Raw genomic sequence first — 17412 nt, 5'->3', positions numbered from 1 at the left:
GTGAGTCGGTGGTCCCAGCCAGCTCACCAAAGAACTCTGCCACCGAGGTTGGCGTGGCATTACCTTTCGTTTTAGCAGGTAACACTTGCAGGGATGTACAATTGATAGGGTTAGGGCGACTGCTGCAGCTATAGCGAGTGTCAAGTGTGGTGGTAGTGTCAAGTGTGGTGGTAGTGTCAGGGCTGGTGGTAGTGTCAGGGCTAGTAGTGGTAGTGTCAGGGTTGGTGGTAGTGTCAAGTGTGGTGGTAGTGTCAGGGCTAGTAGTGGTAGTGTCAGGGTTGGTGGTAGTGTCAGGCCTGGTGGTAGTGTCAGGGCTAGTAGTGGTAGTGTCAGGGCTGGTGGTAGTGTCAGGGTTGGTGGTAGTGTCAGGCCTGGTGGTAGTGTCAGGGCTAGTAGTGGTAGTGTCAGGGCTGGTGGTAGTGTCAGGCCTGGTGGTAGTGTCAGGCCTAGTAGTGGTAGTGTCAGGGCTGGTGGTAGTGTCAGGGTTGGTGGTAGTGTCAGGCCTGGTGGTAGTGTCAGGGCTGGTGGTAGTGTCAGGCCTAGTAGTGGTAGTGTCAGGGCTGGTGGTAGTGTCAGGGCTGGTGGTAGTGTCAGGGCTGGTGGTAGTGTCAGCCTAGTAGTGGTAGTGTCAGGGCTGGTGGTAGTGTCAGGGCTGGTGGTAGTGTCAGGGCTGGTGGTAGTGTCAGGACTGGTGGTAGTGTCAGGGTTGGTGGTAGTGTCAGGGCTGGTGGTAGTGTCAGGGCTGGTGATAGTGTCAGGGCTGGTGGTAGTGTCAGGGCTGGTGGTAGTGTCAGGGCTGGTGGTAGTGTCAGGCCTAGTAGTGGTAGTGTCAGGGCTGGTGGAAGTTTCAGGGCTGGTGGTAGTGTCAGGGCTGGTGGTAGTGTCAGGGTTAGTAGTGGTAGTGTCAGGGCTAGTAGTGGTAGTGTCTGGGTTGGTGGTAGTGTCAGGGCTAGTAGTGGTAGTGTCAGGACTGGTGGTAGTGTCAGGGCTGGTGGTAGTGTCAGGGCTAGTAGTGGTAGTGTCATGACTGGTGGTAGTGTCAGGGTTGGTGGTAGTGTCAGGGCTGGTGGTAGTGTCAGGGCTGGTGGTAGTGTCAGGGTTGGTGGTAGTGTCAGGGTTGGTGGTAGTGTCAGGGCTGGTGGTAATGTCAGGCCTGGTGGTAGTGTCAGGCCTGGTGGTAGTGTCAGGGCTGGTGGTAGTGTCAGGACTGGTGGTAGTGTCAGGGTTGGTGGTAGTGTCAGGCCTAGTAGTGGTAGTGTCAGGGCTGGTGGTAGTGTCAGGGCTGGTGGTAGTGTCAGGGCTGGTGGTAGTGTCAGCCTAGTAGTGGTAGTGTCAGGGCTGGTGGTAGTGTCAGGGTTGGTGGTAGTGTCAGGCCTGGTGGTAGTGTCAGGGCTGGTGGTAGTGTCAGGACTGGTGGTAGTGTCAGGGTTGGTGGTAGTGTCAGGCCTAGTAGTGGTAGTGTCAGGACTGGTGGTAGTGTCAGGCCTGGTGGTAGTGTCAGGGCTGGTGGTAGTGTCAGGACTGGTGGTAGTGTCAGGGTTGGTGGTAGTGTCAGGCCTAGTAGTGGTAGTGTCAGGGCTGGTGGTAGTGTCAGGGCTGGTGGTAGTGTCAGGGCTGGTGGTAGTGTCAGCCTAGTAGTGGTAGTGTCAGGGCTGGTGGTAGTGTCAGGGTTGGTGGTAGTGTCAGGCCTGGTGGTAGTGTAAGGGCTGGTGGTAGTGTCAGGACTGGTGGTAGTGTCAGGGTTGGTGGTAGTGTCAGGCCTAGTAGTGGTAGTGTCAGGGCTGGTGGTAGTGTCAGGGTTGGTGGTAGTGTCAGGGCTGGTGGTAGTGTCAGCCTAGTAGTGGTAGTGTCAGGGCTGGTGGTAGTGTCAGGGCTGGTGGTAGTGTCAGGGCTGGTGGTAGTGTCAGGACTGGTGGTAGTGTCAGGGTTAGTGGTAGTGTCAGGGCTGGTGGTAGTGTCAGGGCTGGTGGTAGTGTCAGGGCTGGTGGTAGTGTCAGGGCTGGTGGTAGTGTCAGGGCTGGTGGTAGTGTCAGGCCTTGTAGTGGTAGTGTCAGGGCTGGTGGTAGTGTCAGGGCTGGTGGTAGTGTCAGGGCTGGTGGTAGTGTCAGGGTTAGTAGTGGTAGTGTCAGGGCTAGTAGTGGTAGTGTCTGGGTTGGTGGTAGTGTCAGGGCTAGTAGTGGTAGTGTCAGGGCTGGTGGTAGTGTCAGGGCTAGTAGTGGTAGTGTCAGGACTGGTGGTAGTGTCAGGACTGGTGGTAGTGTCAGGGTTGGTGGTAGTGTCAGGGTTGGTGGTAGTGTCAGGGTTGGTGGTAGTGTCAGGCCTGGTGGTAGTGTCAGGGTTGGTGGTAGTGTCAGGGCTGGTGGTAGTGTCAGGGTTAGTAGTGGTAGTGTCAGGGCTAGTAGTGGTAGTGTCTGGGTTGGTGGTAGTGTCAGGGCTAGTAGTGGTAGTGTCAGGACTGGTGGTAGTGTCAGGGCTGGTGGTAGTGTCAGGGCTAGTAGTGGTAGTGTCAGGACTGGTGGTAGTGTCAGGGTTGGTGGTAGTGTCAGGGCTGGTGGTAGTGTCAGGGCTGGTGGTAGTGTCAGGCCTAGTAGTGGTAGTGTCAGGGCTGGTGGTAGTGTCAGGGCTGGTGGTAGTGTCAGGGCTGGTGGTAGTGTCAGCCTAGTAGTGGTAGTGTCAGGGCTGGTGGTAGTGTCAGGGCTGGTGGTAGTGTCAGGGCTGGTGGTAGTGTCAGGACTGGTGGTAGTGTCAGGGTTGGTGGTAGTGTCAGGGCTGGTGGTAGTGTCAGGGCTGGTGATAGTGTCAGGGCTGGTGGTAGTGTCAGGGCTGGTGGTAGTGTCAGGGCTGGTGGTAGTGTCAGGCCTAGTAGTGGTAGTGTCAGGGCTGGTGGTAGTTTCAGGGCTGGTGGTAGTGTCAGGGCTGGTGGTAGTGTCAGGGTTAGTAGTGGTAGTGTCAGGGCTAGTAGTGGTAGTGTCTGGGTTGGTGGTAGTGTCAGGGCTAGTAGTGGTAGTGTCAGGACTGATGGTAGTGTCAGGGCTGGTGGTAGTGTCAGGGCTAGTAGTGGTAGTGTCAGGACTGGTGGTAGTGTCAGGGTTGGTGGTAGTGTCAGGGCTGGTGGTAGTGTCAGGGCTGGTGGTAGTGTCAGGGTTGGTGGTAGTGTCAGGGTTGGTGGTAGTGTCAGGGCTGGTGGTAGTGTCAGGCCTGGTGGTAGTGTCAGGCCTAGTAGTGGTAGTGTCAGGGCTGGTGGTAGTGTCAGGGTTGGTGGTAGTGTCAGGCCTGGTGGTAGTGTCAGGGCTGGTGGTAGTGTCAGGACTGGTGGTAGTGTCAGGGTTGGTGGTAGTGTCAGGCCTAGTAGTGGTAGTGTCAGGGCTGGTGGTAGTGTCAGGGCTGGTGGTAGTGTCAGGGCTGGTGGTAGTGTCAGCCTAGTAGTGGTAGTGTCAGGGCTGGTGGTAGTGTCAGGGCTGGTGGTAGTGTCAGGGCTGGTGGTAGTGTCAGGACTGGTGGTAGTGTCAGGGTTGGTGGTAGTGTCAGGGCTGGTGGTAGTGTCAGGGCTGGTGGTAGTGTCAGGGCTGGTGGTAGTGTCAGGGCTGGTGGTAGTGTCAGGGCTGGTGGTAGTGTCAGGCCTAGTAGTGGTAGTGTCAGGGCTGGTGGTAGTGTCAGGGCTGGTGGTAGTGTCAGGGCTGGTGGTAGTGTCAGGGTTAGTAGTGGTAGTGTCAGGGCTAGTAGTGGTAGTGTCTGGGTTGGTGGTAGTGTCAGGGCTAGTAGTGGTAGTGTCAGGACTGGTGGTAGTGTCAGGGCTGGTGGTAGTGTCAGGGCTAGTAGTGGTAGTGTCAGGACTGGTGGTAGTGTCAGGACTGGTGGTAGTGTCAGGGTTGGTGGTAGTGTCAGGGTTGGTGGTAGTGTCAGGGTTGGTGGTAGTGTCAGGCCTGGTGGTAGTGTCAGGGTTGGTGGTAGTGTCAGGGCTGGTGGTAGTGTCAGGGCTGGTGGTAGTGTCAGGGCTAGTAGTGGTAGTGTCAGGACTGGTGGTAGTGTCAGGGTTGGTGGTAGTGTCAGGGCTGGTGGTAGTGTCAGGGCTGGTGGTAGTGTCAGGGTTGGTGGTAGTGTCAGGGTTGGTGGTAGTGTCAGGGCTGGTGGTAGTGTCAGGCCTGGTGGTAGTGTCAGGCCTAGTAGTGGTAGTGTCAGGGCTGGTGGTAGTGTCAGGGTTGGTGGTAGTGTCAGGCCTGGTGGTAGTGTCAGGGCTGGTGGTAGTGTCAGGACTGGTGGTAGTGTCAGGGTTGGTGGTAGTGTCAGGCCTAGTAGTGGTAGTGTCAGGGCTGGTGGTAGTGTCAGGGCTGGTGGTAGTGTCAGGGCTGGTGGTAGTGTCAGCCTAGTAGTGGTAGTGTCAGGGCTGGTGGTAGTGTCAGGGCTGGTGGTAGTGTCAGGGCTGGTGGTAGTGTCAGGACTGGTGGTAGTGTCAGGGTTGGTGGTAGTGTCAGGGCTGGTGGTAGTGTCAGGGCTGGTGGTAGTGTCAGGGCTGGTGGTAGTGTCAGGGCTGGTGGTAGTGTCAGGGCTGGTGGTAGTGTCAGGCCTAGTAGTGGTAGTGTCAGGGCTGGTGGTAGTGTCAGGGCTGGTGGTAGTGTCAGGGCTGGTGGTAGTGTCAGCCTAGTAGTGGTAGTGTCAGGGCTGGTGGTAGTGTCAGGGCTGGTGGTAGTGTCAGGGCTGGTGGTAGTGTCAGGACTGGTGGTAGTGTCAGGGTTGGTGGTAGTGTCAGGGCTGGTGGTAGTGTCAGGGCTGGTGATAGTGTCAGGGCTGGTGGTAGTGTCAGGGCTGGTGGTAGTGTCAGGGCTGGTGGTAGTGTCAGGCCTAGTAGTGGTAGTGTCAGGGCTGGTGGTAGTTTCAGGGCTGGTGGTAGTGTCAGGGCTGGTGGTAGTGTCAGGGTTAGTAGTGGTAGTGTCAGGGCTAGTAGTGGTAGTGTCTGGGTTGGTGGTAGTGTCAGGGCTAGTAGTGGTAGTGTCAGGACTGATGGTAGTGTCAGGGCTGGTGGTAGTGTCAGGGCTAGTAGTGGTAGTGTCAGGACTGGTGGTAGTGTCAGGGTTGGTGGTAGTGTCAGGGCTGGTGGTAGTGTCAGGGCTGGTGGTAGTGTCAGGGTTGGTGGTAGTGTCAGGGTTGGTGGTAGTGTCAGGGCTGGTGGTAGTGTCAGGCCTGGTGGTAGTGTCAGGCCTAGTAGTGGTAGTGTCAGGGCTGGTGGTAGTGTCAGGGTTGGTGGTAGTGTCAGGCCTGGTGGTAGTGTCAGGGCTGGTGGTAGTGTCAGGACTGGTGGTAGTGTCAGGGTTGGTGGTAGTGTCAGGCCTAGTAGTGGTAGTGTCAGGGCTGGTGGTAGTGTCAGGGCTGGTGGTAGTGTCAGGGCTGGTGGTAGTGTCAGCCTAGTAGTGGTAGTGTCAGGGCTGGTGGTAGTGTCAGGGCTGGTGGTAGTGTCAGGGCTGGTGGTAGTGTCAGGACTGGTGGTAGTGTCAGGGTTGGTGGTAGTGTCAGGGCTGGTGGTAGTGTCAGGGCTGGTGGTAGTGTCAGGGCTGGTGGTAGTGTCAGGGCTGGTGGTAGTGTCAGGGCTGGTGGTAGTGTCAGGCCTAGTAGTGGTAGTGTCAGGGCTGGTGGTAGTGTCAGGGCTGGTGGTAGTGTCAGGGCTGGTGGTAGTGTCAGGGTTAGTAGTGGTAGTGTCAGGGCTAGTAGTGGTAGTGTCTGGGTTGGTGGTAGTGTCAGGGCTAGTAGTGGTAGTGTCAGGACTGGTGGTAGTGTCAGGGCTGGTGGTAGTGTCAGGGCTAGTAGTGGTAGTGTCAGGACTGGTGGTAGTGTCAGGACTGGTGGTAGTGTCAGGGTTGGTGGTAGTGTCAGGGTTGGTGGTAGTGTCAGGGTTGGTGGTAGTGTCAGGCCTGGTGGTAGTGTCAGGGTTGGTGGTAGTGTCAGGGCTGGTGGTAGTGTCAGGGCTGGTGGTAGTGTCAGGGCTAGTAGTGGTAGTGTCAGGACTGGTGGTAGTGTCAGGGTTGGTGGTAGTGTCAGGGCTGGTGGTAGTGTCAGGGCTGGTGGTAGTGTCAGGGTTGGTGGTAGTGTCAGGGTTGGTGGTAGTGTCAGGGCTGGTGGTAGTGTCAGGCCTGGTGGTAGTGTCAGGCCTAGTAGTGGTAGTGTCAGGGCTGGTGGTAGTGTCAGGGTTGGTGGTAGTGTCAGGCCTGGTGGTAGTGTCAGGGCTGGTGGTAGTGTCAGGACTGGTGGTAGTGTCAGGGTTGGTGGTAGTGTCAGGCCTAGTAGTGGTAGTGTCAGGGCTGGTGGTAGTGTCAGGGCTGGTGGTAGTGTCAGGGCTGGTGGTAGTGTCAGCCTAGTAGTGGTAGTGTCAGGGCTGGTGGTAGTGTCAGGGCTGGTGGTAGTGTCAGGGCTGGTGGTAGTGTCAGGGCTGGTGGTAGTGTCAGGGTTGGTGGTAGTGTCAGGGCTGGTGGTAGTGTCAGGGCTGGTGGTAGTGTCAGGGCTGGTGGTAGTGTCAGGGCTGGTGGTAGTGTCAGGGCTGGTGGTAGTGTCAGGCCTAGTAGTGGTAGTGTCAGGGCTGGTGGTAGTGTCAGGGCTGGTGGTAGTGTCAGGGCTGGTGGTAGTGTCAGGGTTAGTAGTGGTAGTGTCAGGGCTAGTAGTGGTAGTGTCTGGGTTGGTGGTAGTGTCAGGGCTAGTAGTGGTAGTGTCAGGACTGGTGGTAGTGTCAGGGCTGGTGGTAGTGTCAGGGCTAGTAGTGGTAGTGTCAGGACTGGTGGTAGTGTCAGGACTGGTGGTAGTGTCAGGGTTGGTGGTAGTGTCAGGGTTGGTGGTAGTGTCAGGGTTGGTGGTAGTGTCAGGCCTGGTGGTAGTGTCAGGGTTGGTGGTAGTGTCAGGGCTGGTGGTAGTGTCAGGGCTGGTGGTAGTGTCAGGGCTGGTGGTAGTGTCAGGGCTAGTGGTAGTATCAGGGCTAGTGGTAGTGTCAGGGCCAGCGTGTCAGGGCTGGTGGTAGTGTCAGGGCAAGCGTGTCAGGGCCAGTAGTGGTAGTGTCAGCACCAGAGCGTGAGGGCCGGAGGGAGGCGCACCTGCAGGATGGTGAAGTTCTCCAGCACGCTGTTCATCATGTACTTCTCGGGCAGGTGCTTGAGCTTGTGGATGAAGTTGATCATGTACTCGCACATCGGGGAGCGGTGGATACGGAACACAAAGCGGCCGTTCTCAAAGCGCGCGTACTCCGTCTGTGTGCGGGGACACGTGGGGGTGGGGGGAGGGGGTGGCGGGGACACACACACACACGCACACGTGGAAGATACGTGCGGGGAACTCAGCTGGGGGAGATGCAGTGACTGCAGCGAGAGCCTGGAGCACCATCCGCCCCCCCTGGGGTGGCTGCGGCTGGTCCCGCGCACCTCTGATTAACAAGGTTGGCTACGTAGGGTGCGAAAGAAGTTCAACATACATACATCCTCCTTACCCACCCCGCTTCCTCAACGTCCAAGCATATACACGGAGACATATAGGCATATATAGAGACACGAAGAGACGACACACGTAGAAGAAAAATCACAGGAGTGCGACTGTGGCCATGCAACTCAAGCCACGGACGGCACAGCAATCCCACTATGGACTGCGCTCCTTCAACGCAGGAGGAGGAGGAGCAGCGACACGACACGAACTCTCTCTCTGCTGCAGCCCCCTCTCGTCGTGGCCAGCAACAGCAGCAGCAGCACCTCGACATTGGCGTCGAGCTCCTGAGCCACGTGGCTGCCGCTGTCATCATGGTCAAACTCGATTCGTCCGCACGCGAGACTTTGTGCGGCTCTTCCTTTTAAGCCACGAGGGGGCGATACCTCCCCGCGTTCACTGGGCTCAGGGTCGAGTGGGGGGAGGGTTTCCTAGGGGGGGAGGGGGCGTGGGGGGGGTTACGGAGGCTCGAGTAGATGGTGTCCGCGTTTGCAGCGTGACGAATGCGAATCAACGTCTCGGGGGAAACGTTCCGAATAGCCTCCTCCGGTCAACTTCCGCAAAAGGCTAACTTCTTCCGTCAACTCTCGCCCCCTCGAGCGGTCAACCCGGAGGCGGCCGTCCTCCACCAGTCCTCACCTCCACCTTCTCCACCACCTGCTTGCCGAAGGAGCACACTTTGGTGGAGCAGGTGATGGTCATGTTGTCGGCGCTCTCGTACTGGCTCGTCACGCCGTAGAAGGCGCCCGTGTCGTCCTGCGTGCTCGTGTTCAGGTCGGCCTGCACGCAGCCGCCACCACGATGATCGCCGCCATCCATCATCATCATCGTCGTCACATCACCACAGTCGCCAGCGTCAATCACCGACAATCACCCTCACACCACCACGGTCGCCAGCGTCAATCACCGACAATCACCGTCACGCCACCACGATCGCCAGCGTCAATCACCGACAATCACCGTCACATCACCACGGTCGCCAGCGTCAATCACCGACAATCACAGTCACATCACCACGATCGCCACCATCAATCACCAACAATCACCGTCACATCACCACGATCGCCAGCGTCAGTCACCGACAATCACCGTCACATCACCACAGTCGCCAGCGTCAATCACCGACAATCACCGTCACGCCACCACGATCGCCAGCGTCAATCACCGACAATCACCGTCACATCACCACGGTCGCCAGCGTCAATCACCGACAATCACAGTCACATCACCACGATCGCCACCATCAATCACCAACAATCACCGTCACATCACCACGATCGCCAGCGTCAATCACCGACAATCACCGTCACATCACCACGGTCGCCAGCGTCAATCACCGACAATCACCGTCACATTACCACGGTCGCCAGCGACAATCACCGTCACATCACCACGATCGCCAGTGTCAATCATCATCACACCACCACGATCAACACTGTCAATCATCATCACACCACCACGATCGCCCAGAAATTGACCACCCACCGACCACCCCACACTCAGAGAACTCGACCCCTCCACTCACCCAGAACTTGACCTCCCACCCCCCACTGACCCCCACCCCCCAACTCACCCAGAACTTGACGAGGAAGAAGGCGCTCTGGGGACCCCGGTCGTACATCTCCTTGAGGCCCCCCTTCTTCTCCGGGAACTTGTCGTAGATCTGGCGCACGTCCACGGCCTCGAGCAGCGGATCCCCGTGCGAGGGGCTCGACTGCCCGATGTGGACAAACAGGTGCTTGTTGTACTGGGCGGGGGGGGGGGGGCAAGGGTTGACAGCAAGCACACAAATCAATTTAACACGTAGTAACAGGCTTTCGCGACCAATATCATCCATAATGCTACGTTTTTTGGGGTTAGCTTGCCTAAATATATAAATGTGTCGTTAAACCCGCCACCGCCCGACACATCCAATTAGTTAGGTTTGTCACGTAAGCAGAACGTGCCAATTCGTTGCTAGTACAGCACGCCACTACAACATTTACCATCTGAGCACGACGTTTCGCCAGTAATTACGTGCGGGTTGAACGACACGTTTATATTTACGCGATCTAACCCCAAGAAATCATACAGCATACACAGATCAAGTTAGTAGAATTCAATTTGTATTTCTTTGTATCGGACACCACAGCGTAACGGTCTGCCCACGTTTGTGTCGTAAGACTCTCCACCACCCGACCGGTAAAGTGAAGACGCATAGGAGCGTCTACGAGCGTTCATAGTCATTGTTGTTGCAGCTTGGCCCGGTGAGTTTTCAAGATCAAATTCTCACGACGATCAGCTCACCCTCTCACTCAACCCCCACTCTCTCACGTGCCTCATCACCCCCACACCACACACGCCCTCTCGTCGCTTTCCCTTGACCCACCCCCACTCAGCTCACCCACTCATCCGTTTCCTCCTCACCACCACCCCTACACCACTCACCACCTTCAACAAGAAACCTCTCCACAGCAATCGCTCACACAACGCACGTGAGAGATGGGGGTCACAGCAGCAGCAGCAGGAGGAGGAAGAGGTGGTGGAGGGTGGAGGAGGAAGGAGGAGGAATTCGCACACAACAGCGGTGACGTCACCACGGCGCTTTGTGCCAGGCTAGGTGCAGCGACACAGATCCTCGAGTACAGCCTTAACAGGCTGTTTGGGGCAAGTGCTGTAAGCGAGTAGCAGCTATTAAGGCCGGAACAGCACACGAGGGGGTGGGTGGCCAGCACCATGCCCGGATGCCTTTGTCTCCCAGGTACTCAATCGAGGCCGAGTCGACGTAGGGGAGGCCCAGGACCGGTTTCAGATATAATCCGTCACTGGTGTTGGTTGGCCGTGAGCGGGAATCAAACTCGGGCCGCCCGGTTCGAAGCGCGGCGCACTAGCCGCTACACTACACGCTGCACTACCGCTCCCCAGCGTGCCAGGCTAGGTGCACACAGGCACACACGTGCAGCGGGAGCTACAATCGAGGGATTTCCACCCCCCGCCCTGTGGATAATTCCCGTTGGCTCTTTGTGTGGGCCAATCAGAGCAGCACACCCCGGGCGTATATATTTATATTCCCCCCCCCCCTCGGGTTCAGGCACAAAGAGGCCAATTTTTTTGCCTTTAAAGACGCGGGTGGAGGAGAGGGGGGTGGGGTAGGCGGGGGGCGGGGTTCTCGTCCAGATGTCGGGAGCTCGGGAGCAAGGTGCTCCACATCGCTCGCATAGCTCCCATCCCGGCCTCCGTCACCGATTACCCGTACAAAAACACACACACACACGTGGGGTTGGAGTTGATTTTTTTATATTAAGTACCCACGCAGAAGAGAAAGATCCCCCCTGTATAGACTTTGACGGACTGTTGGGGCAAGTGCTGTTAGCGAGCAGCACCTACGAAGGGCTGGGACCGTGCACATCGGGGGTTGGGGTGGCCGGCTTCACTGCCGCGCCGCCTTTGTGCCACGATTGGCGATGTTTACGCCAGATGCTCATTTGAGGCTGAGTCGACCTAGGAGAGGCCCTGGACCGTTCAGATAATCGGTGTTGGCGGCCGTGAGCGGAAATCGAAGTCGGCTCATAGCGCAGCACGTGCTAACCGCTGCGCCACCGCTCCCCACACTCCGGACGCACGCACGGTCATGCACCACACGCACGTACCCACACATGCTCACGCACCGCACGCACGCACCCCTACCGACCATCCTGCCAAGTGTGGTTTTACCCTCTCGCCCTGCTTGACACAACTCAAACCTGACCAAACTAAACCATAACATTGCAATGTCGTTTACGCACGACAGACACATATCCCTCTCCACTCGGTAGCCTCTTGGTGGAGAGCGCTGTGAGTGGGCAGCTACGAAGGCCGACAATGAGAGATCGGTGTGTGGCTAACGCCGTGCCCGGCTGCCTTTGTCTCCCCAATGCTGATGTTTAGACACACCGGACAGTGTACTGATTTGAGGCTGACTCGACCTAAGGGAGGTCAAGGACCAGTTCAGATATTCCCCACCGATGCTTCGAAATGTAAACTCTGGCTGGTGATTATAAAATAAACTTATCATCAACACCCACTCCTCCCTTCTCTATCCAACCATCCATCTCACCAATTAACGAATCAATTAAAACCTCACACCGCCCACCGCCGCCCGCCCCCCACGCCCCCAACTCACGGTGTCGGCGTCCCGTTGCTGCTCCAGGAAGGCCGAGAACTCGACGAGTCGCAGCTTCGAGGTGCCGATGGAGCGGCCCTGCCACGCGGGGCCGACCGCCGTGGCCACCAGGCCACCCGTGCTGGGGTCGTAGCCGCCTGGGGGGGGGGGATGGCGAGGGAGGTGGGGGGACGGACGGAGGGGGCAGGATAGAGGTAGTTAACATCTCCCCACGGTGGCGAGATGTTAACTACCTCACCTGGTATACAGGAGGCCGTGGGTTCGATCCCAACGCTGACGCCTGCTGTATATTTGGAGTTTCCGTGTGTCTCTCCCGGTGGTCGCGTGGATTTTTCTCCGCGATGGCGATTGACGATTTACATTGGTGTTGATGATCGCTGATTAATGATCGTGATGATGATTTACGATTGATCATGACGATACAAAAAAAACAGGCAACTTTGAGCAACAACATTAACAATATAATAAATATACTGTCATGATGAGAATATCATGATGCTATCATCATCATCATGTTTGTGTAAGGCCACGTGGTAGTTTTTCAATGCCAAAATACTTGCCATTCAACCTCCACCACCCGACAAGACTGTCACGTGTGTGTGTTGTCCCGTGTCGGGAGTCGAACCGGTCACCTGGGATGGGCGTGGGGATGCTCGTCTGCATGGGGTACGCGGGTTGTGCAAACGGCTTCACACTATGGGGGGGGGGTAGAGGAGGGGGAGGGAGGGGGTTGGAAGTGGGGGTTGGGGGGGGAGTTAGGGTTAGAGGATTCCTCTTCACCCGGTTACTTTTCTTCTGGTGGACGTCCGTGCGAGTCTTCCAGGTCTCTATGCCAAGTCTACGTGACTTTACGTGGGTATTTGACTCTACTTGAGACGATGTTTCTATGCAACTCGATGGGTCTATATGTAACTCTATGTGTCTCTATGTGAATGTTTGAGTCTCTACGTGAGTCACTGGTGACCGGGCTGAGCCCATCAACTTCACTCCACTTGAGAATCCGGTTTAATGACGGAGGGGGCAGGTGGCTGGGTGGGTAAGTGGCTGGGTGGGTAGGTGGCTGGGTGGGTAGGTGGCTGGGTGGGTAGGTGGCTGGGTGGGTAGGTGGCTGGGTGGGTGGGTAGGTGGCTGGGTGGGTAAGTGGCTGGGTGGGTAAGTGGCTGGGTGGGTGGGTAGGTGGCTGGGTGGGTAAGTGGCTGGGTGGGTTGTTGTCTGGGTAGGTGAGTGGGTAGCTGGGTAGGTGGGTGGATAGGTGGGTAGGTGATGGCTCCACGAGGGGGAGACTCACTCCTGAGCGGACGAGCCTGGCTGCCCGGGAAGACTCCCCGGCCAGAACTGCAACACGAGGAGAGAGGATACAGGGAGGAGGAGGACACGGTGAGAGATGTGTGAATGGCATTGGAGAGGTGGTGGGAGGGGGGAGAAACGCAAACCCCAAATACACAGGCATCAGGGTCGGGATCGAACCCACGACCTCCTGTATACCAGGCGAGGTAGTTAACATCTCCTAGCCACCGCGGCCCCAACCCCCCCCCCCCCCCCCCCCCCCCGCGTGTGTGTTGTGAGAAGCGCGCTTCTGCAGGCCACTGACCCCCTGGGCGGGTGGGTAGGGAGGCCGTGGCAGCGCAGGCCCCATGCCCATGGCCTTGCTGTGAATGGCCGTGGCCGAGACGATCTGCGCGCTCGACATGGCCGCCATGCTCTGCAGCGCCTTGTCCTTGGCGTTCTGATCCTTGGCGTGAGACGAAGGGGAGGGGGGGAGAACGACGACGAAGAGGAGGATGATGAAGATGATGAGGAGGCCGGAGACAATATCGAGAGGCAACAGCTGGAACAAACGAGGGGACGCACTTATTCCAGCGTGCAGGGGCCCTCTATCAATCGTGGCGGGACTGTGGTTAGCACGTGATTTAGCACGTGATTTAACACGTGATTAACACGTGCTCGCCACGTGCTCACACAAAGACACCCCGCCCCTCCCCCGTGTAGCCCACACACAAAGTGGTTGGGGCAAGCGCTCCTAGCGAACACCTTTAGGGCCGAGTGAATGCGGGGGGGGGGGGGGCAGCTACCACGCCCGCCCGCCTTTGACTCCCCAGCGTCAATGTTTGCACACCACGCACTCGGTACGCATTTTACGGCTGAGTAGACCTATCGAAGGCCGGACTGGTTCGGATAATCGTCACGTGTTTGGCCGGGAGCGGGAAAACAATCTCGGCTGGTCGAGTTGGTAGGGCAGTGAGTGTGCTAACCACTGCGCCACCGCTCAATTACGTACACACGAATATACACACGCGCCCACGGGTAAACATACACAAACACACGTACATACATTCATCTACACACGTACACTCACACTTCCACAGGTAGGGTCACAGATGTAAACACCACACACACATTCCAAAGTATTTACCACATACACGCCCATCCACGCATCGCAACAGATCCACATATTGCACAAAGACCCCCCCCCCCGTATACAATTGTACAGAGTCTTGGGGCAAGTGCTGTTAGCGAGCACCTACGAAGGCCGTCATGGCATCCAAGGAGGGTGGGTGGCCAGCACCACGCCCGGCTGCCTTTGTCTCCCAAGTGGAGATGTTTAGGCACAACACCGGGTACTCATTTGAGGCTGAGTCGACCTCGGGGAGGCCCTGGACCGGTTAAGATATCCGTCACAGATGTTGGTCTTGAAGGGGAATCGAACTGGGGACACCGTGGTACATACACAAACACACACATGCAAATACCCCCCTGTATAGCCTTGTACGGGCCGTTGTGGCAAGTGCTGTTAGCAGTGCATACACACGCGCACGCAGTGTCGCAGTTCCACCACAGTGAACTCAGACCCTGCCCGGGTCGTCCGCGTCTTTGCATGCAGAGCTGGGGGGCTGATGGGGGGCGGGGGGGGGCTAATGGGGGGGGCAGTTGGGGGCTGTGTTAGCGCTTGGCTAAGCGTAATCGTGCACACACAGTGAGCATAGCGCACGCACACACGCGCATGTATACATACACACACACTCACAAAGACAAAGATAACCCAAATAGCCTTTAACAGACTGTCGGGGCAAGTGCTGTTAGCGAGCACCTATGAAGGCCGGCACGGCGCACGAGGGGGTGGGTGGCCGGCACCACGCCGGGGCAGCCTTTGCCACACCCAACGCTGATGTGATTTACACCCCCCACCAGGTACTCATGTTGAAGGCAGAGTAGACCCAGGGGCCAGCCCCAGGAGCGGTTCACAAATCTGTCACCAATGTTGGCCGTGTTAAGGATTTGAATTCTGGGGTCACCGGGTTGGAATCGCAGTGCCCTAACCACTAGGCCACCGCTCCCCCCCGCCCCCCGTCTCCACACACACACACACTCACGCGCTCGCACGCGCATCCGCAAAGCACGCATGCTTCATAAGCATTATTTGCTCTCGCGCTGTTATTGAGGCTTCGGGGGGGCTGGGGGGAGCGGGCTGGGGGGGAGAGGGTCGATGCCCCCCAACCCCGGTGCATGCACGCTCCCCCGCCCCCCTGTATCCATTAGGCATGGGAACGCGCACGCAGAAGCGGTCTCCATCAGTTATTACAATTGGGGGGGGGGGGGCTCCAATTGTTATCATCTCTATAGATATATTGGGGGGGGGGGGCGGGGGGGGGAAATCCCCCTTTCCCCCGAGTGTGAATTGTTTTCGAATTCGGTAATAATAATAAAAACCCTCAATATTTTAAGAGCCGCAATGCACCGTGAATACGAGACGGTGGTGGTGGTGCTTAGTGAATAACTGTCACGAAGCGGTCCTTGATGAGCCGCATGCAGCTCCAAAGCCGCAGATTGCCGACCCCTGCCCACGGTGAACCAAACTTCCATGGTGAACTGGACTCTCATGGTGAACTGGACATCCATGGTGAACTGGACATCCATGGTAAAGTTGACTTCCATGGTAAAGTGGACTTCCATGGTAAAGTGGACTTCCATGGTAAAGTTGACTTCCATGGTAAAGTAGACTCCCATAGTAAACTGGACATCCATGGTAAAGTAGACTCCCATAGTAAACTGGACATCCATGGTAAAGTGGACTTCCATGGTGAACCGGACTCCCATGGTCAGGGATCGGCAAGTGAAATAACGAAGTGCTGCTATTTTTGTATTCGAATTTCAACGATGGAGCCACTGCAGCTCCTGAATGGGCCACCTCGTACGCGGCGGCTACGGAGAGCGGCAGCTGCCGAGCCCAGCGCTCGTGCGGCCGCCCTGGGCTGCTGCTGCTGCTGCTGAACCCGAGAGAAGCAAAGGGAGGGTGGGGGAGTTGGGGAGGGGGCGCTTTGGGAGTGGGGGGGTGCTAAGCCGGGGGGGGGAGGGGTGGGGGGTCGTGCCTATACTTACCATGTTCATTGCCTGCATAGAACGGGATTGTAAACAGAGAGAAGGAATAGACGCGCGAGTTACAATCACGTGCGAGCGATGATCGCAATCATGATATCGGCAGCAACAGGCAGTCAAACCACCACCACCACCAACCACAACAATCATGAACACCACCGCAAACACAGCAGCAGCAGCAGCAGCACCAACAAGCATCAGCAACCGCGACAATAACCATCAACACCACCACCATTACCACCGTGACATCAATGACAACGGAAGCAATAACACCACATCAACCAACACCACCACCAAAACAACAACGACAACGGTGGCGGCAACGTAACACACGACACACACACATACGACAGAGGTAAAGATCCCCCGTTGAGCCTGGAACAGACTATTGGGGCAAGCGCTGTTATCGAGTATGAAGGCCGCCACTGCACACGAGGGGGTGGGTGGCCAGCACCACACACGCCCGGCCACCTTTACACACACAAATACATACACACACAAGTACACACACACACAAGTACACACACACACACACACAAGTACACACACACGCACAAGTACACACATACACAAGTACACACACACACGCACAAATACACAAGTACACACACACACGCACAAGTACACACATACACAAGTACACACATACACAAGTACACACATACACAAGTACACACATACACAAGTACACACATACACAAGTACACACACACAAGTACACACACACAAGTACACACACACACAAGTACACACACACAAGTACACAAGCACACACACACAAGTACACACACACACAAGTACACACACAAGAACACACACACAAGTACACACACACACAAGTACACACACACACAAGCACGCACACACACAAGTACACACACACACAAGTACACACATACACAAGTACACACACACAAGTACACACACACACAAGTACACACACACACAAGTACGCACACACAAGTACGCACACACAAGTACACACACACACACACAAGTACACACACACAAGTACACACACACACAAGTGTACACACACACAAGTACGCACACACAAGTACACACACACACAAGTACACACACACACACGTACACACACAAGTACACACACAAGTACACACACACACAAGTACACACACACAAGTACACACACACAAGTACACACACACACAAGTACACACATACACACAAGTACACACACACAAGTACACACACACACGTGTACACACACACAAGTACACACACACAAGTACACACACACACAAGTACACACACACACACAAGTACACACACACACAAGTACACACACACGCGCCCACGTGCTCGAGAATGAATCGATGCGGAGTGCGATGGGGCCGAGGCCCGGCGGCGCGCCCCAGCGGGCCTCGAGCTCGCCATAGTAACGGCCCAATTCCGAGAAGATCATCGCCATCATTATTATTATCATC

The 17412-nt window shown here is 56.5% G+C and overlaps 1 protein-coding gene across 6 annotated transcripts in view; it reads right to left on the bottom strand.

Annotated features, from left to right (window-relative positions):
* Positions 1-17412, bottom strand: part of LOC116940085 (transcriptional enhancer factor TEF-1-like) — a 114210-nt gene that overhangs the window by 13791 nt on the left and 83007 nt on the right. For 5 of the 6 annotated variants that reach the window (XM_032949408.2, XM_076065426.1, XM_032949407.2 and 2 more), the window contains 8 exons: positions 15968-15979; positions 13182-13322; positions 12879-12925; positions 12223-12284; positions 11591-11727; positions 9023-9196; positions 8089-8229; positions 7071-7223 (listed from right to left, as the gene is read on the bottom strand). In XM_032949408.2, coding sequence (XP_032805299.1) covers positions 7071-7223; positions 8089-8229; positions 9023-9196; positions 11591-11727; positions 12223-12284; positions 12879-12925; positions 13182-13322; positions 15968-15979 — 867 coding nt within the window. The remainder of the gene's footprint in view (positions 1-7070; positions 7224-8088; positions 8230-9022; positions 9197-11590; positions 11728-12222; positions 12285-12878; positions 12926-13181; positions 13323-15967; positions 15980-17412) is intronic. The other variant, XM_032949409.2, reaches the window with a different exon arrangement.

This window comes from Petromyzon marinus, chromosome 7 (genome assembly GCF_048934315.1).
Source record: "Petromyzon marinus isolate PM22_M1 ecotype Great Lakes invasive population chromosome 7, UKy_Petmar_22M1.pri1.0, whole genome shotgun sequence".
NCBI lineage: Eukaryota > Metazoa > Chordata > Hyperoartia > Petromyzontiformes > Petromyzontidae > Petromyzon > Petromyzon marinus.
This window is presented reverse-complemented; position numbering and strand designations above follow the sequence as displayed.